The sequence below is a fragment of the Leptosomus discolor genome, chromosome 7, assembly GCF_034619465.1.
Source record: "Leptosomus discolor isolate bLepDis1 chromosome 7, bLepDis1.hap2, whole genome shotgun sequence".
Lineage (NCBI taxonomy): Eukaryota > Metazoa > Chordata > Aves > Leptosomiformes > Leptosomidae > Leptosomus > Leptosomus discolor.
This window is the reverse complement of record NC_141397.1, coordinates 38623755-38642261: the sequence shown is the minus strand read 5'-3', so window position 1 is coordinate 38642261 and position 18507 is coordinate 38623755. Positions and strand designations below refer to the sequence as shown.

General features: G+C 51.4%; 2 protein-coding genes across 2 annotated transcripts; one reads left to right on the top strand and one right to left on the bottom strand.

Moving 5' to 3' along the window:
• The first annotated feature begins 4219 nt into the window (after positions 1 to 4219).
• Positions 4220 to 6949, top strand: LOC104345187 (aquaporin-12). The gene is made up of 3 exons (XM_009949541.2): positions 4220 to 4855; positions 5309 to 5425; positions 6049 to 6949. The coding sequence occupies exons 1-3, from the start codon at positions 4249 to 4251 to the stop codon at positions 6228 to 6230; spliced, it is 906 nt and encodes a 301-aa protein (XP_009947843.1). The 5' UTR covers positions 4220 to 4248; the 3' UTR covers positions 6231 to 6949.
• A 2307-nt stretch (positions 6950 to 9256) lies between these two features.
• Positions 9257 to 16619, bottom strand: LOC104345188 (galactose-3-O-sulfotransferase 2). The gene is made up of 4 exons (XM_086468554.1): positions 16591 to 16619; positions 12295 to 12405; positions 10731 to 11682; positions 9257 to 10087 (listed from the first exon to the last, which is right to left on the bottom strand). The coding sequence occupies exons 1-4, from the start codon at positions 16617 to 16619 to the stop codon at positions 9257 to 9259; spliced, it is 1923 nt and encodes a 640-aa protein (XP_086324680.1).
• Between the last annotated feature and the right edge of the window lie 1888 nt (positions 16620 to 18507).

The window sequence follows — 18507 nt, the reverse complement described above, 5'->3', positions numbered from 1 at the left end:
TTTTAATAAAAATAGGCATCCTCAGTCATGTGAGAAAGGTACACAAAAGTGAGCTGAGCTAAGTTCTTGATGTTGCTCTCCAGATGTGTGGAGGAAGCAGATTTTTCCAAGAGCTTTTTTTCCCTACTTTGAACTCCAGCCTAAGGAAGATTTTTTTTTTTTTTTTTTTTTTTCCTTGAGAGGGAGAAATACCAACAAGTGAGAACAATGAATTTTTGACTCTAGTTTCTCTACCTGCAGTCTGTTAGGAGGGTGGAGGGCAGTGCTGCTGCAGCTTCTTATGCTCTCGTTCCCTTATCCCAATGGTGATACTGCTTTTTCCTATTCCTGTCTGCTGGCCAGTGTCTGCAGGGGGAATGTTTTCCAGCACATTGTAACCTCATGTCAAATCCCATTTACCTGTTGACCTGATTAGTGAAACAGCCTGTGGAGATGGATGATGTTAACTGAGATTTGCCGGCTGGAAAGTTAATGATTGCTCCTTCTCTTTAGGGCACTGAAAGGCCACCAGGCTTGTGGTTTGGAGAAGACTTATTGAGTCAGTAGAGGGAGGATGGGACTGGAGTAGCAGGCAGCACATCTCAACGCACTGACCAGTTTCTGGTGTTTTCTGTAGGGCTTGTGGATAATGAATCTGGCTGAGTACAGCTATGGATCAGCAGAGGAGATGCTGATGTGACTCAGGGCACTTCCACAGGATGTTCTGGAGGGGGAGCAGATAGATGCTCTTTTGCCATACTGGGCACAGGGGTGATCTTCCTAGGGACAGACATCTCCCTTAAATTCAAGATTTCTAGAGCCAAGGATGGTCTGTCTTTGTTATTTTTTCCTCCCAGTGAATGCTTGTTCTAAGGATTCAGGTCTTTTGGCAAAGCCCCATTAACTCATGGCTCTCCTTGAGCCCTTTTCGTCCGGCTGCCTGTGGCAGGAAACCTGCCGCCAGGTTTCTGCTGCCTTATCGCAATGGCTGATAACAGGTGGCTGCTCTTGGAAAGCTCTTTACCACTCCTCTGACCAGTAAAACTCTCCTTAAGTAACCTTACAACTCTATTCAGCTGTGGCTATTACCTCTTTGTGGGTGAAAGTAGCATGGTGGGGGGAGCCAGGGCGGTCCTGTTCAGCTTTTGTTATCCTTCAGTGTGTTTGAAGAGTGTTTATTTTACTTAACGGTGGAAATGCCAGCTTGTTCCTATCCCATGGCTAAAAAACCCCATTTTAAGCTGTCATAGTTCTTGACAGGCCTGAAAGGAAATTTGATGTAGCAAAGACACTGATGTTCCAGCCATGGAAAAGTGGTTTTCAATGCAGGTATCTGAATTTTTAGACAGACTTGTTTCTAGAAAAGCAGCCATGCAAAGGTTGCATGGACTCTTGCTTTTGCCTTTGCAGTGGCTCCTGTACAGAGCTTGTAGCATGCCCCCTTTGCTGTGACAGCACTCAAGCGAGATAGGAAACAAGCCACTTGCACCTCTGCCACTGGCGTTATTTAATCCCATAATTATCCTCTTAAGCGGCAGCTTCCAGCTCCTCTCTTCGGCCTGGATTAAGTGTCCCACAATTGCAGGATGTGCCATGGGCATAATTACAGGCAATGGATGGGACATAGTTTTTAAAGACCTCTGAGCCTTTATTTCCTCAGGCCCAACTCTTAAAACACTTGAAAGGGAGAAGGGAAAAATCAGTTCCTGCAAAGAGATGTTAGGATTTTTTTTCCAGTTTTACCATGGGTCTTACAGTGTTTTCCATCTCACAGCTGTGTTTGGAGAAAGGGGACAAGAATGCACTTGTTTCCTGGGCATTGGTGCATGGCAGCTTTCTCTTACAAGAGTAGCTAAAATGTTGGTGTAAGGGACTTGGGTTAACCCCCCTTTTTTGTGTTGTGCTGGATGAACTCTGCTCGATGGCTGAGACGTTCTCCAGAGGAGAGCTGTCGGAAAGCTCTGGTCTTCTCTATCTGTTGAAACCCAGGTTTACATGCTCATAAGAGGGACTGAGAGATTCAATAGATAGAGAAGTGTCCCACGAGCTGGTGCTTCTCTTCCAGGGACTTTGGGCTGATGTTGCTGCGTCCTTGTAAGGTTTTGTTTCTCAAGATAAAACGTTTCTCAAGATGAAACTGTTACAGTTTCTCTACTTTTGAGAAACACAAAAGTATGGGGAGATGGAAAGAAACCAATTGGATTGTGATGTTGGATTTTTGTGTGGTCTGTTCTGCAGTGATGAGTAGCTTAGTCTGACCAGCACTTTGACGCTGCTAGAGGTGGATTTTCATGAGGTCAAAAATATTGATTTTATGAGACTTTTAAAGCATATTTCATCTTCCTTTATTCAGGCAAGGTCGTTTGCTTATTTGAGGTTAAAGATGAATGCTGGCCCTGTCTTCTGGAGAGAGAAATAGGTTAAAAATGGTGAAATCATGGTATGTCTTGAGGCAGGCCAACCAAAATCAGGGCAGTTCTTGTGGGGAGGAGGGGAAGGCTTGGATGATGGGCTGTTTGCGGCATGATCCCTCTCCTTGCTTGGGTTTCTGAAGCAAGTGCTGTGTGTGGTGATCACTGGGGACTAGGGAACTTCTCAAAACCACCCTCAGGTGAGCAGTTGGTGATAGCAATGGCTGCGGGAATGAAGATGAAAGGAGGGAGATGCAGGAGGAGATGCTGAGGCTGGCCGTGACTTTCACAAACATCTCCAAAATGCCCCACCAAGCCATCATGTTACTTTTCGCCTGCAGTAAGGCTATAAGGGAGAGAGGCCGGGCAGCTCCGATCCCTTCGAAGCATACACTCCTGGTTTTCATGGGTTGGTCTGCGTTGCTGTAGCCGGCTTGAACTGTGTTAAATGCTCATCCCTGGCTCAAGCATGCTTCAAACCTGCGTCTCCTGGCAATTTCTTTTATAAATGACTAGCGGGGAAAATAAAATGGCATTAATAAAAGCTGTTGGCTCCTTGCATGCAATGGGGCAATGAGAGGAGCCTGCGTTATCCACTGATGCTGCCTGCTTTGCCCTGGGCATGGTGTACCCAGCGTGATGGCCCTGATGCCCAGCAGCTGTTTCACGGTATGTCCCACCAATTGTAGCAGAGGATGCCCTGGGCGCCTTTAGCCCTGCAGCATGCCGATGGTGAAGGAGATGCTGTTCTGACTGCAGGGATGGGAAACGTGGGCTCAGGGTGGTGTAATTTCTGCTGCAGAGCAGGGAAGTGATCCAGAAGAGACATAATGAATTGTTTATGGTCTGTTAACTGTGAGTCCCAGATCATATGGCATTATCCACCCTATCCCAACCTTCTTGTCATGGCCTGTGCTGCTCTTGTGCTTTTTATCACTTGCCATCTCCTTTCTTCCTGCAGACCCCAGTAGTGGGAGTCCAGAGGTCCCCAGTGACCTGGTGGGAGCTGGTGCGAAGGTTGTAACCACTGGGGAAAACACGGTGTATTTTGTCACCTACGATTGCTGTAGACTCCATCATGTATTCAAAGGTCTAACCCAAATGTGTTTGGGTGTTTGGATGGTGTGGGTTTCAGAAGTCAGGTAATGATGACACCATGGGGTGGTTTTGGTGGAGCTGGGAAAGATCCTGTCCCGGATATGTGCGTTACCAGCAGAAGGAGTTGAAAAGTCACTGTTGCTAAAATGCCACCTGCAGACAAATGGCATGTGCAATTAGTGCTACCACCAGCAAACGAGGTGAGGTCTTAATCAAGACAAGGATGGGAAGCAGTAAGTGAGCTGGGCTTTCAAATTGGCTGAAGGCAGACTTTGCTGTGGCTTAGAGTGGCTCTGCCTGGGAGAAATGGAAGCTCCTTGCATGGGTCGCTGGCTTTCTAGGAGTCCCCTCATGTCCCAGGCTTTGGGATTGGGGCGGTAGGTCGCGTTTTACGGTGCCAAGTAGAAATGAAATGAAGTTTTTTGCTCCTTCTGGAAGACCTGAGCAGCTCTGGGGAACTGCTGCAGGCTCTCAGATGTGAATGCTGTGGGTTGGAGGCTCAGCGACCATGTGGTGGAGATAACACCGGGACCTGCTTGCTGGGACAAACAACTTGGCTGATCCAGCTGCGGGAGACGCCATCAGCTCCCTGTGGCAGCAGGTACTACCCGGTGAAGGAGAGGGCATGTGCTGTGTTTCCCAAGCCTGTCGGGCTGTGCCACGTTTGCTTATATGCAGCTTTATAAAGAGGAGGTGCAGAAGATTTCTCTGCTCCTTTCCTGGGTTTGGTTCAGTCTCTCTCCCCCACGTAGCTGTGGCTATGGCTGGCCTGAATGTCTCTGTTGCTTTTTTTTTCCTGGTTGTTGGGGTGTGCCAGGCGCTCAGGCGCCTTTCCAAGAGGCTTCTGTCTCCTGGAGCATATGGCTGCCTTGCCAAAGAACTTGCTGGCTCATTACAGTTGTGCATGAGCTGCCTTGAGCTGAGGATGCTGTTGGAGATTGGGCTGTGGGGGGGTGGCTTTGGCCTAGATGTGGTCCTGACTCTGCTCTTCCTCCTCTTTGTGGTTCACGGTGCCTCTTTCGATGGCGCGTCCGCCAACCCGACCATCTGTCTCCAGGAGTTCCTGCTCCTTGAGTCCAACTTCACAGCAACTGCTGCCAAGCTGCTGGCCCAGGGTGTGGGCACAGGGCTGGGCTGGGCTGTCACCAAGCTCTACTGGTCCTGGGAGCTGACGCCTTTCCACCTCATTCAGAACTTGATGGCGTCAGAGTGCAGCTCCTCCATCCACACACCTCTGCATCATGCTGCCTTTGTGGAAGGCACCTGCTCTTTCCTTTTCCACCTTGTCCTTTTCAAGTGGCGCCAGAGTCACCTGATGTACCGGGTCCTGGTGCTGGCAGCGACCGTCACCTTCTTGACCTACGCAGGTGAGCAGCACTTGCCTTTCTTTATCTAAGCCATTTAGAAAAATATCTAATTTGTGGGGGAGGAATGGTCCCTTTTTCCTTTTCCAGGACTTGAGAGGTAATGATTACCAAGACATTTGTTTTCTACTTATTTTGGGGATGAAGACAGCAGTTTAGGGTATCTAGGTAGCAGGTGTAATATCAGCACATGAGAAGCCATAACTTGCCCCAAGACTGGGACTGTTTTCCTTGACAGTCCCCTAACGCAACCCCTCGGTCCCACACCGAGATCTTTTGCTTCCCACAAAGCTCAGGGTGACGGGGTGGGATTTCCCTGTGTTCTGCTATTACACAGCCCAAGAGATGCAGCTGCTGGAGCTGGGAGGAGAGGTTGTGGGTCTCCTGTTCCAGCTCTTTGTCAGGTTTTCAAAGGATGCAAGTGGAACAGATGGCCATGCTCCTCTTCTCACGCAGCCGGACCATTCACGGGGGCCTTCTTCAACCCTGCCCTTGCCACAGCTGCCACCTTCCACTGCTCGGGGAACAGCTTTTGGGACTACGTCCAGGTTTACTGGCTGGGGCCCCTCACAGGTGAGATCTGCCCAGGAGGTACTGGGGAGCAGGAGTTGGCACCGGGGGCAGTGGGCAAGACAGAAGTGCTGGGCATAACACAAACTGTTCCTGGCAAAGGGCTGAACTTGGGTCTTGCCAGTAGCAAGCGTCCTTTTCTGTCCCCCTTCCCTGTCACTCGAGTCATCTCTCTGCTATCCATTTTTTTTAATCCAGTTTCTACACGGGGCATCGGCAAAACTCTCCCCGAGGCCAAAGTCTGGGAGAGATGAAGCAAAGATGTTTTAGGGCAACAAGCTGAGCTATGCTTTTGAGGTTGTCCACAGCTTCAGGATGACCATGGGGAGCTGAATATGTGCTGCCTTGAATGCAAAGAGTGGGAGCAGAAGATCGCTGGCATGGTTTATGGCCCTTTTGGTTCAAAACAAGCCTTGTTTATTGTATTAAAGACACAATAGTTAAATTCTCCTTTAAGTAATATAGCAAGGGTCTTTCAGATGCTGTTGGTGGGGACTTCAGTGGTGCTGAGCTACTTTTTGGTCATGATGAAGGTTGTGGCAAAGACCTGAAAATCACTGCTCAGCTGTGGGGAGGGTGGAGATGCTTGGTGCAGCACATGGAAGGTATCTGTGCTCTTGTTTCAGGGATGCTAGCTGCCCTCTTGGTGTTCCAAGGCAATATCCCACGACTTTTCCAGAAAAACCTCCTTTACAACCCAAAGAGCAAATACAAGATACCCAAGGCAAGGCTGTCAGCGCACAAGGAAGGTGACAAACCACAGCAGAAGATGAAAGGGGAGAAGAGCAACTTTGATCCTCGTGTCTGAGCCGCAGATGGGGCCCAAGGAGGTCCCTACAACCCCTCACCTGGGAGTGGGTTTCCTGGCACAGAGGATTTTGCTGCTCATCCCGCCCAGCATCCATCGTGGCCATTCAGTCCGTACTGCAGAGTGAGATTTTTTTAAAGCATCACAAAGCAATTGGCCAAACTGGCCTTACAGATGACTGAATCTCTGAGCTCCTTTCGGAATAGCTTTGAAAGTCTCCCTGGAGAGCCTAAAATATTTCAAACCTGCATCACTTGCATAAAGTGCCGGTTCTCTTGTATTGCCAGGAAGCTTGCAGAAAGTTGGGACCATTATGTGAGCAGGCTTGAGCAACTCCCAGGTTATTGCATCATGCCATGTTTGAAATAATCTGACTGGGTCTCTTGCAGTTGTAAAACCAAAGTGTGAACCAGTAACCGCCTTGGAAACTTGGGATGAGGGGGAAGCAGGCTCAAGACCTGGATATTGGTCAAAAATTGGTGTTCTTTGAGTTAAACTGAGGTCCTTGAATTGCACAGGCTGAACCTGGCAGTTCTTGGAGAGGAATTAAAAATGCTCCAGGGCAAGGGAGTTCACTGGCCACAGGAGACCGCGCTCCTCTGTGGACGTGGTGCTTAGCCTGGGTGTCATGTGTTGTAAGGCATCAAGAAACAGAGCACAAAGTGTCTGTGGTTAAAAAATGAGATCCACACAGCAGCTGTTGTGGGAGAACAAGTGCATCCCAGGGCTCCTCTCTGTGTTTATGTGAAATAGACCTAAAGATAAAATTACAGCTTGTGGAAATAATAAAAATAAATATTGTGATCGGCATTTGGGTAGAGTGATGTCATTCCCGTGAGCTCTGCCAGGGGGCATCAGCCCATCTGATCCCTGAAAATGCGAGACGCCATGGAGATGTCCAAACTGACTCTGCCTTGCCTGCCCCTTGCTCTGGAAGGGTGGAAATGCCTGCTAGGTAAGTGGGGCTCTCCCCAGGCAGTGCTGGGGCCAGGGCACCCCATGGCTGCTGCACCCCGTGAGTCTCTTCATGGGGAAAAGCAGAGGCTGGGGCAATCCCGTGTGCAGCATCCCTGGAGCAGGGCTGCTGGGCATGGCTGGATACTGAGCTGCTGCCCAAGAGGTCTCCCCTGCCAAAAAAGGCCAGTTCCTGCATTTTGCAGCAAACAGCCAATTTTTGCAGGACCTCTTGGCGCAGAAAATTCCCAGGCTGAATATATTCTTGATGCACCACGGCTTGTTGGAGCAATTGGCCATGTGCGTTCTCTGGGGCAGGCTGTGCTTTTTATGTGAGTGGTCACAGGGCGGACGCAATGCTGTGGTTGTACAAGTGTCCCTGCGCTGGGTTGCCTTGGCAGGAGCTTGAGCAGGGAAGTTCTGCTCCCATGTACCGAGTTGCAAACCGTGAATAAGGAAGTGGGACCCTATTAAAAGCCAGAGTGAAGGTGTCAGATGCAGGTTTGGTACTTGGGTGCGAGCCCTGCTCCTCCCTGCACCACCCTCCGTGTCCCCTGTGGGTTTGTGGGAGATGACCCTGGCTATGCTGCCCATGGGCTGCCCATCTCCCTTGATCCCATGTGGGATTGCCCTCTGGGATGAACCAGAGATCACCCAGGAACCCAGAGGGAAGCCAGACCTCTGCAAACCTTGAGACCACACCACATCCCAACAGGAGAACTGAGGGAAGGGACCAACGCAGCAATACATGGACATGCCTCAGAGATGAAACTTTATGGAACAAACAATGCCCCCAAAACGATGCAGCAAATGCCACAAAAATGATGCCCCTGCATCATGCTGGGCTGGATGCTCAGCACTGCCCTGTCCATTCCAGGGAAAGGCTGTGGGAACACAGCCTGGCTTCTATCCTGGTTGAGCTGTAAGCAGGAAATGGGACACCTTCAGGATGAAACCAAAACCTTTGAGGCTCTGCGTGGCTGGCCAAGGGAGAGCCTGGGATGCTCAGATCCCCACCGGCAATTTTTTTCTGAACCTCTTTTGGTTTGGAAACTGTGATGAAAATCCTGAGATGGGGACTCTGTTCATCCAAACTGATTTGCTGGCTCTGCTTTTGATTTGAAGATAAGCATAGGATGTGAAAAGTAAGGTTAACTAGCCCACCACAACCCCTTCTGGTGGTGTTTTTCCCAAGGCAGAGCACAGAATATTCCTACAGCCGCTCCAAGTGGTGGGTCGGGATGTCTGGCTGCAGAGATGCTCACGAGAGGTCTCCTGCGCGCATGGGTATTTAACTTGCAGGGATGCTGACACCGCGGTGTCAGTCAGCTCTGGGGTGGGATGCTGATCCTATAAATGCAGTGTACGAGTGCAGCATCTGAAGGTAACATGTAACCTCAGAGTCAGGACTGGATTTTTTTTTTTTCTCTAGGACATTTTCAGATGTTTGAGGTCTGTTTCTTGGGCTGCTGGGGAGATCATCTACTGGGCAGACTGATGTAATTAAGGGGAACTTAATAGGAGTGACATTGAATATTGTTATTTTTGATTAAAAGGCTGCTTTTTCAGCACAGTGGCATTAAAGCATAGTGGAGGAGAGCCACAGCTGGACAGACAGACTTGTTCCCAAGCTGTAAATCAAGCTCCGCAGCTCTGATTTACAGCTTGACCTGGCACAGGGCCAAGGACTTGGGCTGCCCTCTTGCTTCTGCTGTTGGACTTGGTGCTACACAGTGCAAAGCCCCGGATTGCCTCTTCCAAGGCTTCACCCGCCAGTCGGCAGCTTTGCCCTATTTGGTCAGGACCTACCCCTGGAAGGGTCATGACGTGTCGAGCCCCTGAGACCCCCTGTTGCATCTTGTCCCGCTCTGCAGCAACAGCGGCATGTAGCACCCAAGAGCTTGCGCACAGTCCTGCACAGAGAGAGGTGGCCAGGGTCTCTCATGGGCAGCAGAGTCCCAGCCTGCCTGCCCCTCCCTGGGGCAGAAGGAGCCCCTGAGCTCAGGAGGCGAGTGCCTCGCTGTCCTCAGCAAAGGCAGCTGGAAAACGATGCCTGGAGGGGACAAGGAGGCTCAGTTCTGGGTGCCCTCTGGCCTGTGCTGAGAGGGAGCGGTCTGGGGGTGCTTCTGGGAAAACTGCTTCTTGTAGAGAGTGCTGCTGTACTGCAGCTCTGGGGTTACCAGCCGCCGGCACATGTGCTCTGTCTCCTTGTCCAAGCCCTGCTTGAGGTTATAGCCCAAGATCTTTGCGCTGCCATGCTGCAGTGGCCGCAGGGAAGAGTCCTTGATGTCCTTCGGGGCCACGCTGCCCATACCTTGCAGGCAGGTCCTTGCCAGCTCTGTCTGCCTCTCCTGAAGCACCTTTACTTCCCGCTGCATGCGCTCCCTGCCAAAGTCTTGGTCAATCCTTTCCCAGAAGGTCCTGTTGAAGTGGGTGTAGATTTCCCAGTCCAGCCTGTTCCAGTTCTTTATCTTCTCCACAATAGTGTCTGGGAGGGGGGACTTGGTGCTGCTGTCCCTGCTGTTGAGCGGGAAGGAGACGATGCTGTCCAGGTCCCAGCACAGCATCTCCTTCAGCAGCACCATGGACTCGTCAAAGTACTCAGAGATGAGGAGTAAGTCAAAGGATGCCTCGATAGCCTTCAGCATGAGTTGCACCCGCTCAGCGGAGACCTCTCCATCGGGGTTGAAGCCAAAGTCGAATGTCATGAGGTTCCTGGCATAGTGGCTGTCACCCTTTGAGGGGTTGTAGTAGCTGTAGGGCTGGCTGAGGAACTCCTCCAAGCTGCGAGCGCGGGAGAAAGCTGACGTGCCCTTGTAGTACATGAAGGAGGACTCCATGAGCTGCACAGGGTTCCTCAGAATGGAGAAGTAGATGGCTGAGCTGGACACCACTTTCTGCACCTGTGGAGGAGAAAAAGGAGGTTTTAAAGGTGGGGTAGGAAGAAGTGCCCTGCTCTCTTGCAATCTTGTGCACGGCTGGAAAGCAGAAACGCTCACTGGGGTTGTAGATGGTGGGTGTTGGGGAGGGTTTCAGGGTGCAGCTCATCAAAGGAGCACTTGTGTCAGCTATGGGGAGCCCCAGAAGAGGTACCTGGGGACAGCAGTGACCAAAGCTCCCCACTACATGCTGCAACATCTGGGTGGCCTGTCTGGGCTTGAGGTATGTCCTGCCTCCTTGCCTTTCCCCGGATCTGCGTGTCCTCAAGTAGCATCCAGAAGGGGGGATGCTGGGCACAACAGACTTGAGCTGATGCACTTAAGGCATTCTCCTCTCGCAACTGATACCCTCTGGGCCTGTCCTGGGAGCAAGACATCTCCAAGGGCCCACCAGACAAGAATGAGATGGCAGTTGCTGACTGCTGCAGACGCTGTCCCCTGTTTACAGAAGTGCTCAGGAGATACCCATAACATGTAAGGTACCTGGGGGAAATCTTGTCTCTCTTTAGCTTCATCCAAGAGTGCTAGGTGTCTCACCTTGCTCCCCATGAGCCACACTCTCCCTCCCCCATTCGCCCTTCCCAAGACACCATGGCTTTGCCTGTACCTCCGGCTGCAGAAATCGCATGTGGTGGCAGAGGATGTTGAACCGCTGAGGGCTCCTCGGGGAGAAGCCCTGCACGAAGCTCGCCAAGAAGTGGCGTGGGTAGAAGAGCTGGTTGCCGCCCCCAATGGGGAAGGCGAAGGTGAGGTTATGTGTCTCACCGAAGCGGAAGAGGATGTTCATGACAGTGCTGCTGGCGCTCTTGTGGACTTTTAGGAAAACAATGTCAGTCTTGGGCTTACATGTCTCCGCTCGAGAGGAGACTCCTCTGTCCTTCTGGTCTTCTTCACGTGTCACCTGCTTAACCTTAGAGACTTCTGTCTGGCTTGGGAAAAGTCCTATCTCCAGGTCTGTCTTGTAAAAGCCCTCTGCCTGTGGAGGTTGAGCTGAATCTGGCATGGCGTGCTTAAGTGAGCTGCCCCATTGATGGCGGGGGGAGCCCATAGCTTGAGGCTGAGACTGGCTCTGTACCACTACCCGTGTCCTTTCTGGTGGTGACATTCTCCTGTGCTCCTCTGCAGTCATCCTGTTGGCAAGGATTGTGAACTTGCTGGTAATCGCATCAGCATCTCCCCAAACTGCAGAGATCCTCCCAGGAAGATTTGGAGAAGGACCCTCTTTGGTTGTTTTTATCAGCCTGGGAAGCTGTGCTTTCAGCCTCGTGGATGAAAGATGGGCTTTCACCTTCCTGTTGCTCTCCACAGGCTGCCACGTCCAGTGCTCCTTTTGGCTGCTTGGGCTGCTTTCCAGGGGTGTCTCCTGGCTGAAGTACAGATGCATCTGGAAAACGTCCTGCACGCTCTCAGTTGAAGTGGGGTCTAGCATGGCTTTCCTCTGCCCATGCGGGGGATCGTCCTCCCACAGCTGGTGAGGGGTCTGGAGGGCATAGCCGAGCTGCTTCTGGCCATGGTCCGCGGTCTGCTGCAGGGCATGCTCCAGCTTGCAGTGGCAGTTTCTGTAACATGGAGGACGCAAGGCTCAGCTGCAGAGAATGGAAGGAGAGTGCAAAGAAGGCAGCCCCTCTGCAGCCAAATTAACCCCCCCCTGCAGACACTCCAAAGCATGTTCCCCTGTCTTTCTTGGGGTGGGTGGCATTGCTGGTGAGTGTAGGACTTGACTACTGCCCTGGGAGGTCGGGGTGGGCACGAGAAGAGAAGAACAGGTCAGCGATGGCCCTGTCCTGGAGCATGGTGGGCTTGTGGAAAGGGGCAAAGCAAGAAGATGCAAGGAAAGAGGAGAGCAAGTGACCTTGAGGAGCTGGAGGAAAGTTTGCAGATGACCCCAGATTGGGATGACTGGGAGGACACTCAAGGGCTGTAGGGTTTTGAGGCCAGCCAAGACAAAGCCCAGAGCAGCCTGGTCTGAAGGCAGAGTGGGCTCAGCTCTGGCCAGGGTGTAGGCCTTGGACCTGAGAGCCTCAGAGGGGTCCTCTCCCACCTGGATTTTCCTCCCTGTCTGAAGAAGACAGTGTTAGGTGCTTTTCAGAAGGGCGGTTCTGAGCCCATCTCAGTAGTCAGCGAAAGGCTGGTGGATGAGGTGCAGGTTTGCAGTCCTGCTTGGGACTTACCTGGGAGGCTGCAGCTTCTCCACGACTTGAAGCGTGAACAAGAGGAAGATGAGGAGGCTGAAGAAGACCCAGAGACGACCTGGCTGGCACCTGTATATTGCTTTCAACTTCCTGCAAGGAAGCAGACATTTTAGGCCATTAGTAAGTAGAAGAAATGCATGTGTGAGGCAGAGGGGAAAGGCGCTTTGAGACTTTTTAGCTATTTTTTTTTTAAGGTAAGGTCATGTTTCACAGGTGGAAGGGGTGCGGAGGCAGCGATAAGCAATGAACCTCAGAGGCTGTGCTCAAGCAGCATAGCCTAGTGGAAATTTCCATCTGGGACACAAATATCGCACTGAAAGGTAAACAGCGATAACTACAAAGTCCCTTTGGCTGCTCAGAAACGCCTTACCGGCACAGTCTGAGCTCCCACTTTGGCAGCAGGAATAGGCACTGCTTGCATTTTCCCTACCCTGCCTGGCCTAGAAACATCAGAACCCTATCTTTATAAACAAAGAGAATAAAACTTTGTTTTCCCTGCTCTCCCTTTCTCTCCACACCTGCCGTTGGAGGCAATTGCCACCTGTGCAGGCTCCAGCTGTGGCTGCAGATGTGATGCTACTGTGGGGGCATCAGCTGTGCCTCTCCGGTGCATGACCTGGCTCTTAGTCTGGTTTTAGCCAAGTCTACAATGGCAGCGTGATTTCTTCAAGTCATCAGCACTACACTATGGGGCTTTGGGTTCTCTGTGTGGACATTCAGATCATAACAAACATTGCCACAGGACTTCCACTGTTTGTAGGACTTGCTGCAAACCCTGGTGGAGCTTGATCGTAGTCTTAATCTTAAGCAGAGCAGTCCGGGGACTAAGTTTCCTGGAAAAAAAAGATTAGTTCACGTTTCACTTCTGCTGGTTTCTACCCAGGGAACATATTGTTGCCTAACGGGAGATCATTTGTACTGAAATCGAGTTAAATCCTCTGTTGTGGGCTCCTCCTTGGGTGGGAGTCCAGCCTGCAAGCCCCAGATGTGTTCCGATAGCTAATCTGTGTTTCTTGATCTTGCCTGCTTCCTTCAGTGGTCAGGTTTGGACCAAGAGAGTGGGCCTGGGACTGCACAGACCTGCTTGTCCCAGAGATTCTTCATCTCCATGGTGCTTTGTCTCCTACTCTGGGCAGTCTTGTGACATGTGGGAGAAGCACTAGCTTGATGAGCTAGCAATGACACAAACGTCGGCTCTCTGAAGTGGCCACATGCATCCTGTTGGTACCGGGCAAGAGTTTGGGTTTGCTATTGAAAAACTGGATCTGTTCCAGAAAAATATTCAACTGTTATGACTAACTGTAGTTTGCTTATTACAGCACTGCTTCCAGTGCTTGTGCATCAGTTTGGACACTCATAGGTATGGTTCTGCTCTGCTCTCAATAACGTCACCTACTGAGTTGAAATGCTAAGCTTCTCCTGGGAGATTTTTAATGTCTAAAGCACTTGGGACTGTAAAGGCTGGGAGGTCTTCCGTTATGACACTGCTACTGAAGATTCAAAAGGCACCTAATTACTAGCATGATGACAACTAGTCGTCAGCAGCACAGCATCCCCAAAACCTGATGGCAACCTGGAAGTATCTGTGCTCATTTTCCACTTGAGGAGCAGAATGCCAAGCTCACATGAGCTCACTGACAGGCCATGCATCAGCACAAGGAAAGCCTCATGCCGTCAAAGATAAATGGGTATAAAAAGCAATGGATCAGAAAAATGCCAAATGCTTAAATGGCACTTAAAGTGCCAAGACATGTTGAAGGGAGGGGGTTGAAGTGGAGACTCGGGGCTGCCTCAGAGGTGCTGCATGGCAAGGCTTGTTGAAATACGCCTGTGTGGAAGATCACTGATGGCCAGAGAGACCAAAGAGGGAGAAGGCAGTGGAGGAGGAGTTGCTCCAAGATGATGCTGCTGGACAGATCTTGTTGGAGACTTGATCCAACTCTCCCATCACTCAAGGCACAGCTGATGATAAGTTTGTTTACCTGGCCAGCCTAAGAAAAGCAGCAAGAAGAGAATGAAGACCTAACTGACTCTGATATTCAGCGATAGATCCAAACTCTTTCTTCAGGAAGATCTGCATGAGCACCCAGTATTGAAGGCAGAGTGATGCAACGCTTCCCCAGCAAGCAGCACTTAGGTAAATGGCACCCTCTGCTACTCCAGTAACTGTATTTTGTGCAGATATGATTTTGGACTTGCTTCCACAGAGGTCCCTGGTCAGTACTAAACTTGCAACCTGTAAAGAATCTGTGAAAGATCCAGGTCCTTCTTCTGCCCGCCTGCTGCCTCTTTTGAGATGGCCGTTGTGTTTGTTGAACAGCCAGTTGAGAATGCACAACGCATTCCTGGCTGCTTGGGTCTGATCAGGCTAGCAAAAAGGCCTTCCTCCAGGCTGGCTCTGGTGGGACACACGTGCATCAAGGAGGGTGCACTGAAAAAGGGAGAGCTGTGGCAGCACTGAAGTTTGTATTGAAGATGCCAAGAAGTTGCCCTGCAGGCAGAAAAAACAGGACAAAATGGCTGGTGCAGCATGAGAAGCCTTTGTCTTGGAGGCTGGAGCAGCTGGATGATTTGTAGCTGGACAATGAGCCTTCAAAAGGCTCCACTGCTTTCCATGGGTAACTCCTTCACAGCCTTCTCTCAGTTTAATATGCCAGGATGAGATCACAGGTGTGGGTGTCTTGGAGTAGAGTTGAATACTTGAGATCAAATTACCAGGAAGATGTCCAAGATGCACTCAGAGCTGGTGGGCATCAACGCTGTCCTATAGAGTGGGCTGGGCTGTGAGAGCAACCTGCAGAGCCTTTGGAAATGTCTTGGGCTGTGGGCAGGCTATAACTGAAGAGCCCCCACAGATCAGAGCCTGTGTACTGTCACCTCCAAAAGTGACAAAGCAGGGTGCAAAGATGGAAGCAGCACCCCAAGGATGCCTTTGGCTGCAAGGGCTCAGCAGCAGAGCCACAGCAGCTGAGTCCTCCTATGCTGGCTTGATTAATTTAATCAAAACCCAGTCTGTTGGTCATTCATTTGCAAGGGGCGATCCCCCAGATGTGTCTTGCTGCCTGCTTATGGCAGAGGAAGGGGTGCCTGGGGTGCTGCTTGGAAGCAGGTACTGCTTGACTACAGATTTCCCCTCCATTTTTTTTCCCTCTGCTTGAAGCAGAGAGGATGACCTGCTTCCTTTCGACCTGTGCCCCTTCCCTGTCCAACAATAAAACAAATGCACTGGTCTGAATGGGTCTATGGTTGGCTGGCATTTACTGAGCCGTGCAGGGTCTCAGCTGACTGCCGGGTGCTGTAAGAGGTGTTGAGACAGAGTTCACCAGACAGACAGGTGGCAGAAAATTACTTTATTGATTTGCTGGGGCTAGATATTCTCTAGGCAGTGAGTGATGCTGCATGGGGAATTAATGTACATGATATGTATACCAGCAATAGTCTGCTTCCCCTGTCTAGCGACTGGAGCCATTTTCTTCACTTACATTGCAATAAATGAGGAAAAAGGGACAAAGGTCTGCAGGATGCTCAGGAGAAGATAACATAGCGCAGTGAGGGCACAATGGCACTGCCTGCCTGTGTTGGTGTCCAACCTACCCTTGAAACAGCTGGGTTAGGAAAGACCCCGAGCCCCCTAGCACCACAGCTTGGTGTGCAGCAGCAGGGTGTGCATCGCCCCAGATGCTGCAGGTGCGTGTGGAAAGGCTGTCCTGCCCTGAAAGGCTCTCCCCCCAGCAGAAGGGCACTGTCGTGAAGTCGAGCCTTGCCCTTCTCTGTTCTTCATCCATCCTTTCCGAAATTGAGGCTGCGGAAGAGCGCACCTCACCCTAGATGTGTTCATTGGGTTGGCCGCATAGAAGACTTGTGCAGAGACATGTTTCTGCTACACATCTGCTCCGCAGGTGAGTGTGCAGAGCTGAAAGTGGTGAGACCTCACCTGGGACAAGGCAGGAGGGATCAGCATGCTACTTGCCCCACTTCTTCTTCCTTTGCAGTATCAGGCCTTACAGAAGATGCTATTTTCCTGCCTAGCACGCAGGGGAGAAGTGCTGCCCTTGGAGATTCACTAGAAGAGAGCCCCATCAACCCAGACCTCCCCACGTTTCTGTGGAACAGAAGCACTACTCTGCCCATTCCCATTATCACTTCAATCTCCAATCTTTTCTCAGCACAGAGGGACCAACAAGGACATGACCACTGGGTAGGATGGAAATAGAATTTTACTTAAGGAAACAGTATTTTACTTGAATAAATAAATAAATAAATAAATCCACTTACGTGATCAAATACCTTCTGAATTTCAGCATGGTGAGACGGAGCCTTGGCTGGGGAGCGTGTGGTTATCATCAGACTGGGAGAATGGAAAGCAAACACTCGGAGCCTGGCTTGTGTGCCTGCGGCCAGTGGCCCCTCCCCGGGGGGGGGCGCCCGGATCGGTGAGCCCGCAGTGCAACTTCCCACTCGTGCCACCGGTGCCCTGCTCTCCAGTGCCTGCCCCAGGGAGTGACCAACCTCTGCTCCAGTGAGTGGCACATTTACATGGCTGGAGCTTCAAAGGGCTGCTGGCAGCAAACTGCTGACACGTCACGTGGAGTGGTGGGCAGGCTGTCCAGGTGCTTGCAGACACTGCAGAGGGGTGGCCATGCCACTCATGTCTGTGTCCCTGCCGTACTCCTTGGTTTCGCCCATGGATATTGATGATCTACTTTGACCCCTCATGTCCTCACTCTGCTTTTTGTTGTTGTCCCTTCTTTTGCCTTCTTGTGTCCTGCTCTTACTTCTTGACAAAGCTGAGGACAGAGGTGTTTGGTCGTGAGTGTTTAGCTGTTGATAATCCCTATGTTGATACAGTCTTTAGGTCTCTGCTGCTGAGATCCTGTGCAGGCTGGGTCACACCTGCATGGCATGGAGCTAATCCTCTCCCATGCAGCCTGGCTTCATCCACCCTGGGCTGGAGTTACAGCAGTACCCAGCTCCCTCCTTTGCTTCCTGTTGCCGTACTCCCTGCTCCAGGCATAGCGTTTAACCACCTGTGGCTCCAGGCACAGCTTAATATGTTAATGTCTTGCATTTGCCATCTTCAGACTGGCCTCTCATGTTCCTCCAAGCCATTGAAGTCCTCAACTCCTTGTGCTGCGCCAGGATGACCAGCAACAGGAGAGCCCCACTAGGAAGCCAACTGTTTTCCAGTACCAGTAGAAAAACAGTAACTGGGTCTGCTTCTTGCTGGCTGGTGGACAATATAGGACAACTCAGAGGAGGACTGGGAGGCTGCCCTCCATGATGGAGGTCCATAGCCAGTCCTTTGACCAGGGTCTCATCCCTCTTTAGCAGCTTTTCCTTCCCCTATGAGGCTCATCCTAGCATCCTGCACAGCATCAGCAAGACACAGCCATGGCTTTGCATGACCAGGGGCCCTAAGCCCAGGTAGCAGGACCGCATGCTTCTCATATTTAGGCCCTGGACACCTGGGGTGGTGGTGGACATGGAGGATGCGTGGCTGTGATGCGTGCCATAAGGACCAGTGTCTCAAGGCTGTGCAACACCCATTCTGCAGGACCAGGTCCTCCACATGCCTCCTGGCACCGGTGGAGATGACTCTGGCGCTGCATGCTTTCCCTTCACCTGTGCCCATGTGTCTCAGGAAACGCATACCTGGCAGATAAGTCACTTCCAGCCCAGACCTTGTTTTTATCAAGGGACAAAAGGGCCCAGCTTCCTCCCTCCCGGCTTGCAGACAGGGAGGCCTCTTCCCCTCCCCCTTGCACAGGCAGGCGCTGCCTCTCCCTGTCCACCTCATCAAAACCACAAGTTTACCGTGGGGCTGTCGTGTTCTCCACCCATCCTGCGCTCCAGCTATCTGCCTAGGCTGGCAGCTTATCTGGGAGTCTGGGACTGGGTGAGAGCCATGAGTGAGCTTGCCGTTTGAAAGGATCAAACCCCTTTCTGCTGTTGGGACTGAGGGTTGGTGCTTCTCCCCACTCCTTCCCTCTGTACAACCATGCCCCATGCAATCTGATATGGGTAAGCCTGCCTGGTGGGGGGGCACAGTGATGTGGGGTAGGTGGCTGAGGTGGCTGTGAGCATCCTCCAGCCAAGACCTCGGGGGACATTGTATTGCTGCAAGGCATGGGGCACCCTTGCCTGGGAGCATCCAGAGGCTCATCAACGTGAGGGTGCCCAAACAGACTTGAT

What these genes read in the sequence shown, in the direction of transcription:
- LOC104345187 (XM_009949541.2), top strand. Translation starts at nt 4,249, where the DNA reads ATGGCTGGCCTGAATGTCTCTGTTGCTTTTTTTTTCCTGGTTGTTGGG. An exon ending in CACCTTCTTGACCTACGCAG is followed by an intron (nt 4,856 to 5,308) that starts GTGAGCAGCACT and finishes CTTCTCACGCAG; the next exon opens with CCGGACCATTCACGGGGGCC. An exon ending in CTGGCTGGGGCCCCTCACAG is followed by an intron (nt 5,426 to 6,048) that starts GTGAGATCTGCC and finishes CTCTTGTTTCAG; the next exon opens with GGATGCTAGCTGCCCTCTTG.
- LOC104345188 (XM_086468554.1), bottom strand. Translation starts at nt 16,619, where the DNA reads ATGCTGAAATTCAGAAGGTATTTGATCAC. An exon ending in GAGAAGCTGCAGCCTCCCAG is followed by an intron (nt 11,683 to 12,294) that starts GTAAGTCCCAAG and finishes TCCATGTTACAG; the next exon opens with AAACTGCCACTGCAAGCTGG. An exon ending in TGCGATTTCTGCAGCCGGAG is followed by an intron (nt 10,088 to 10,730) that starts GTACAGGCAAAG and finishes TCTCCTCCACAG; the next exon opens with GTGCAGAAAGTGGTGTCCAG.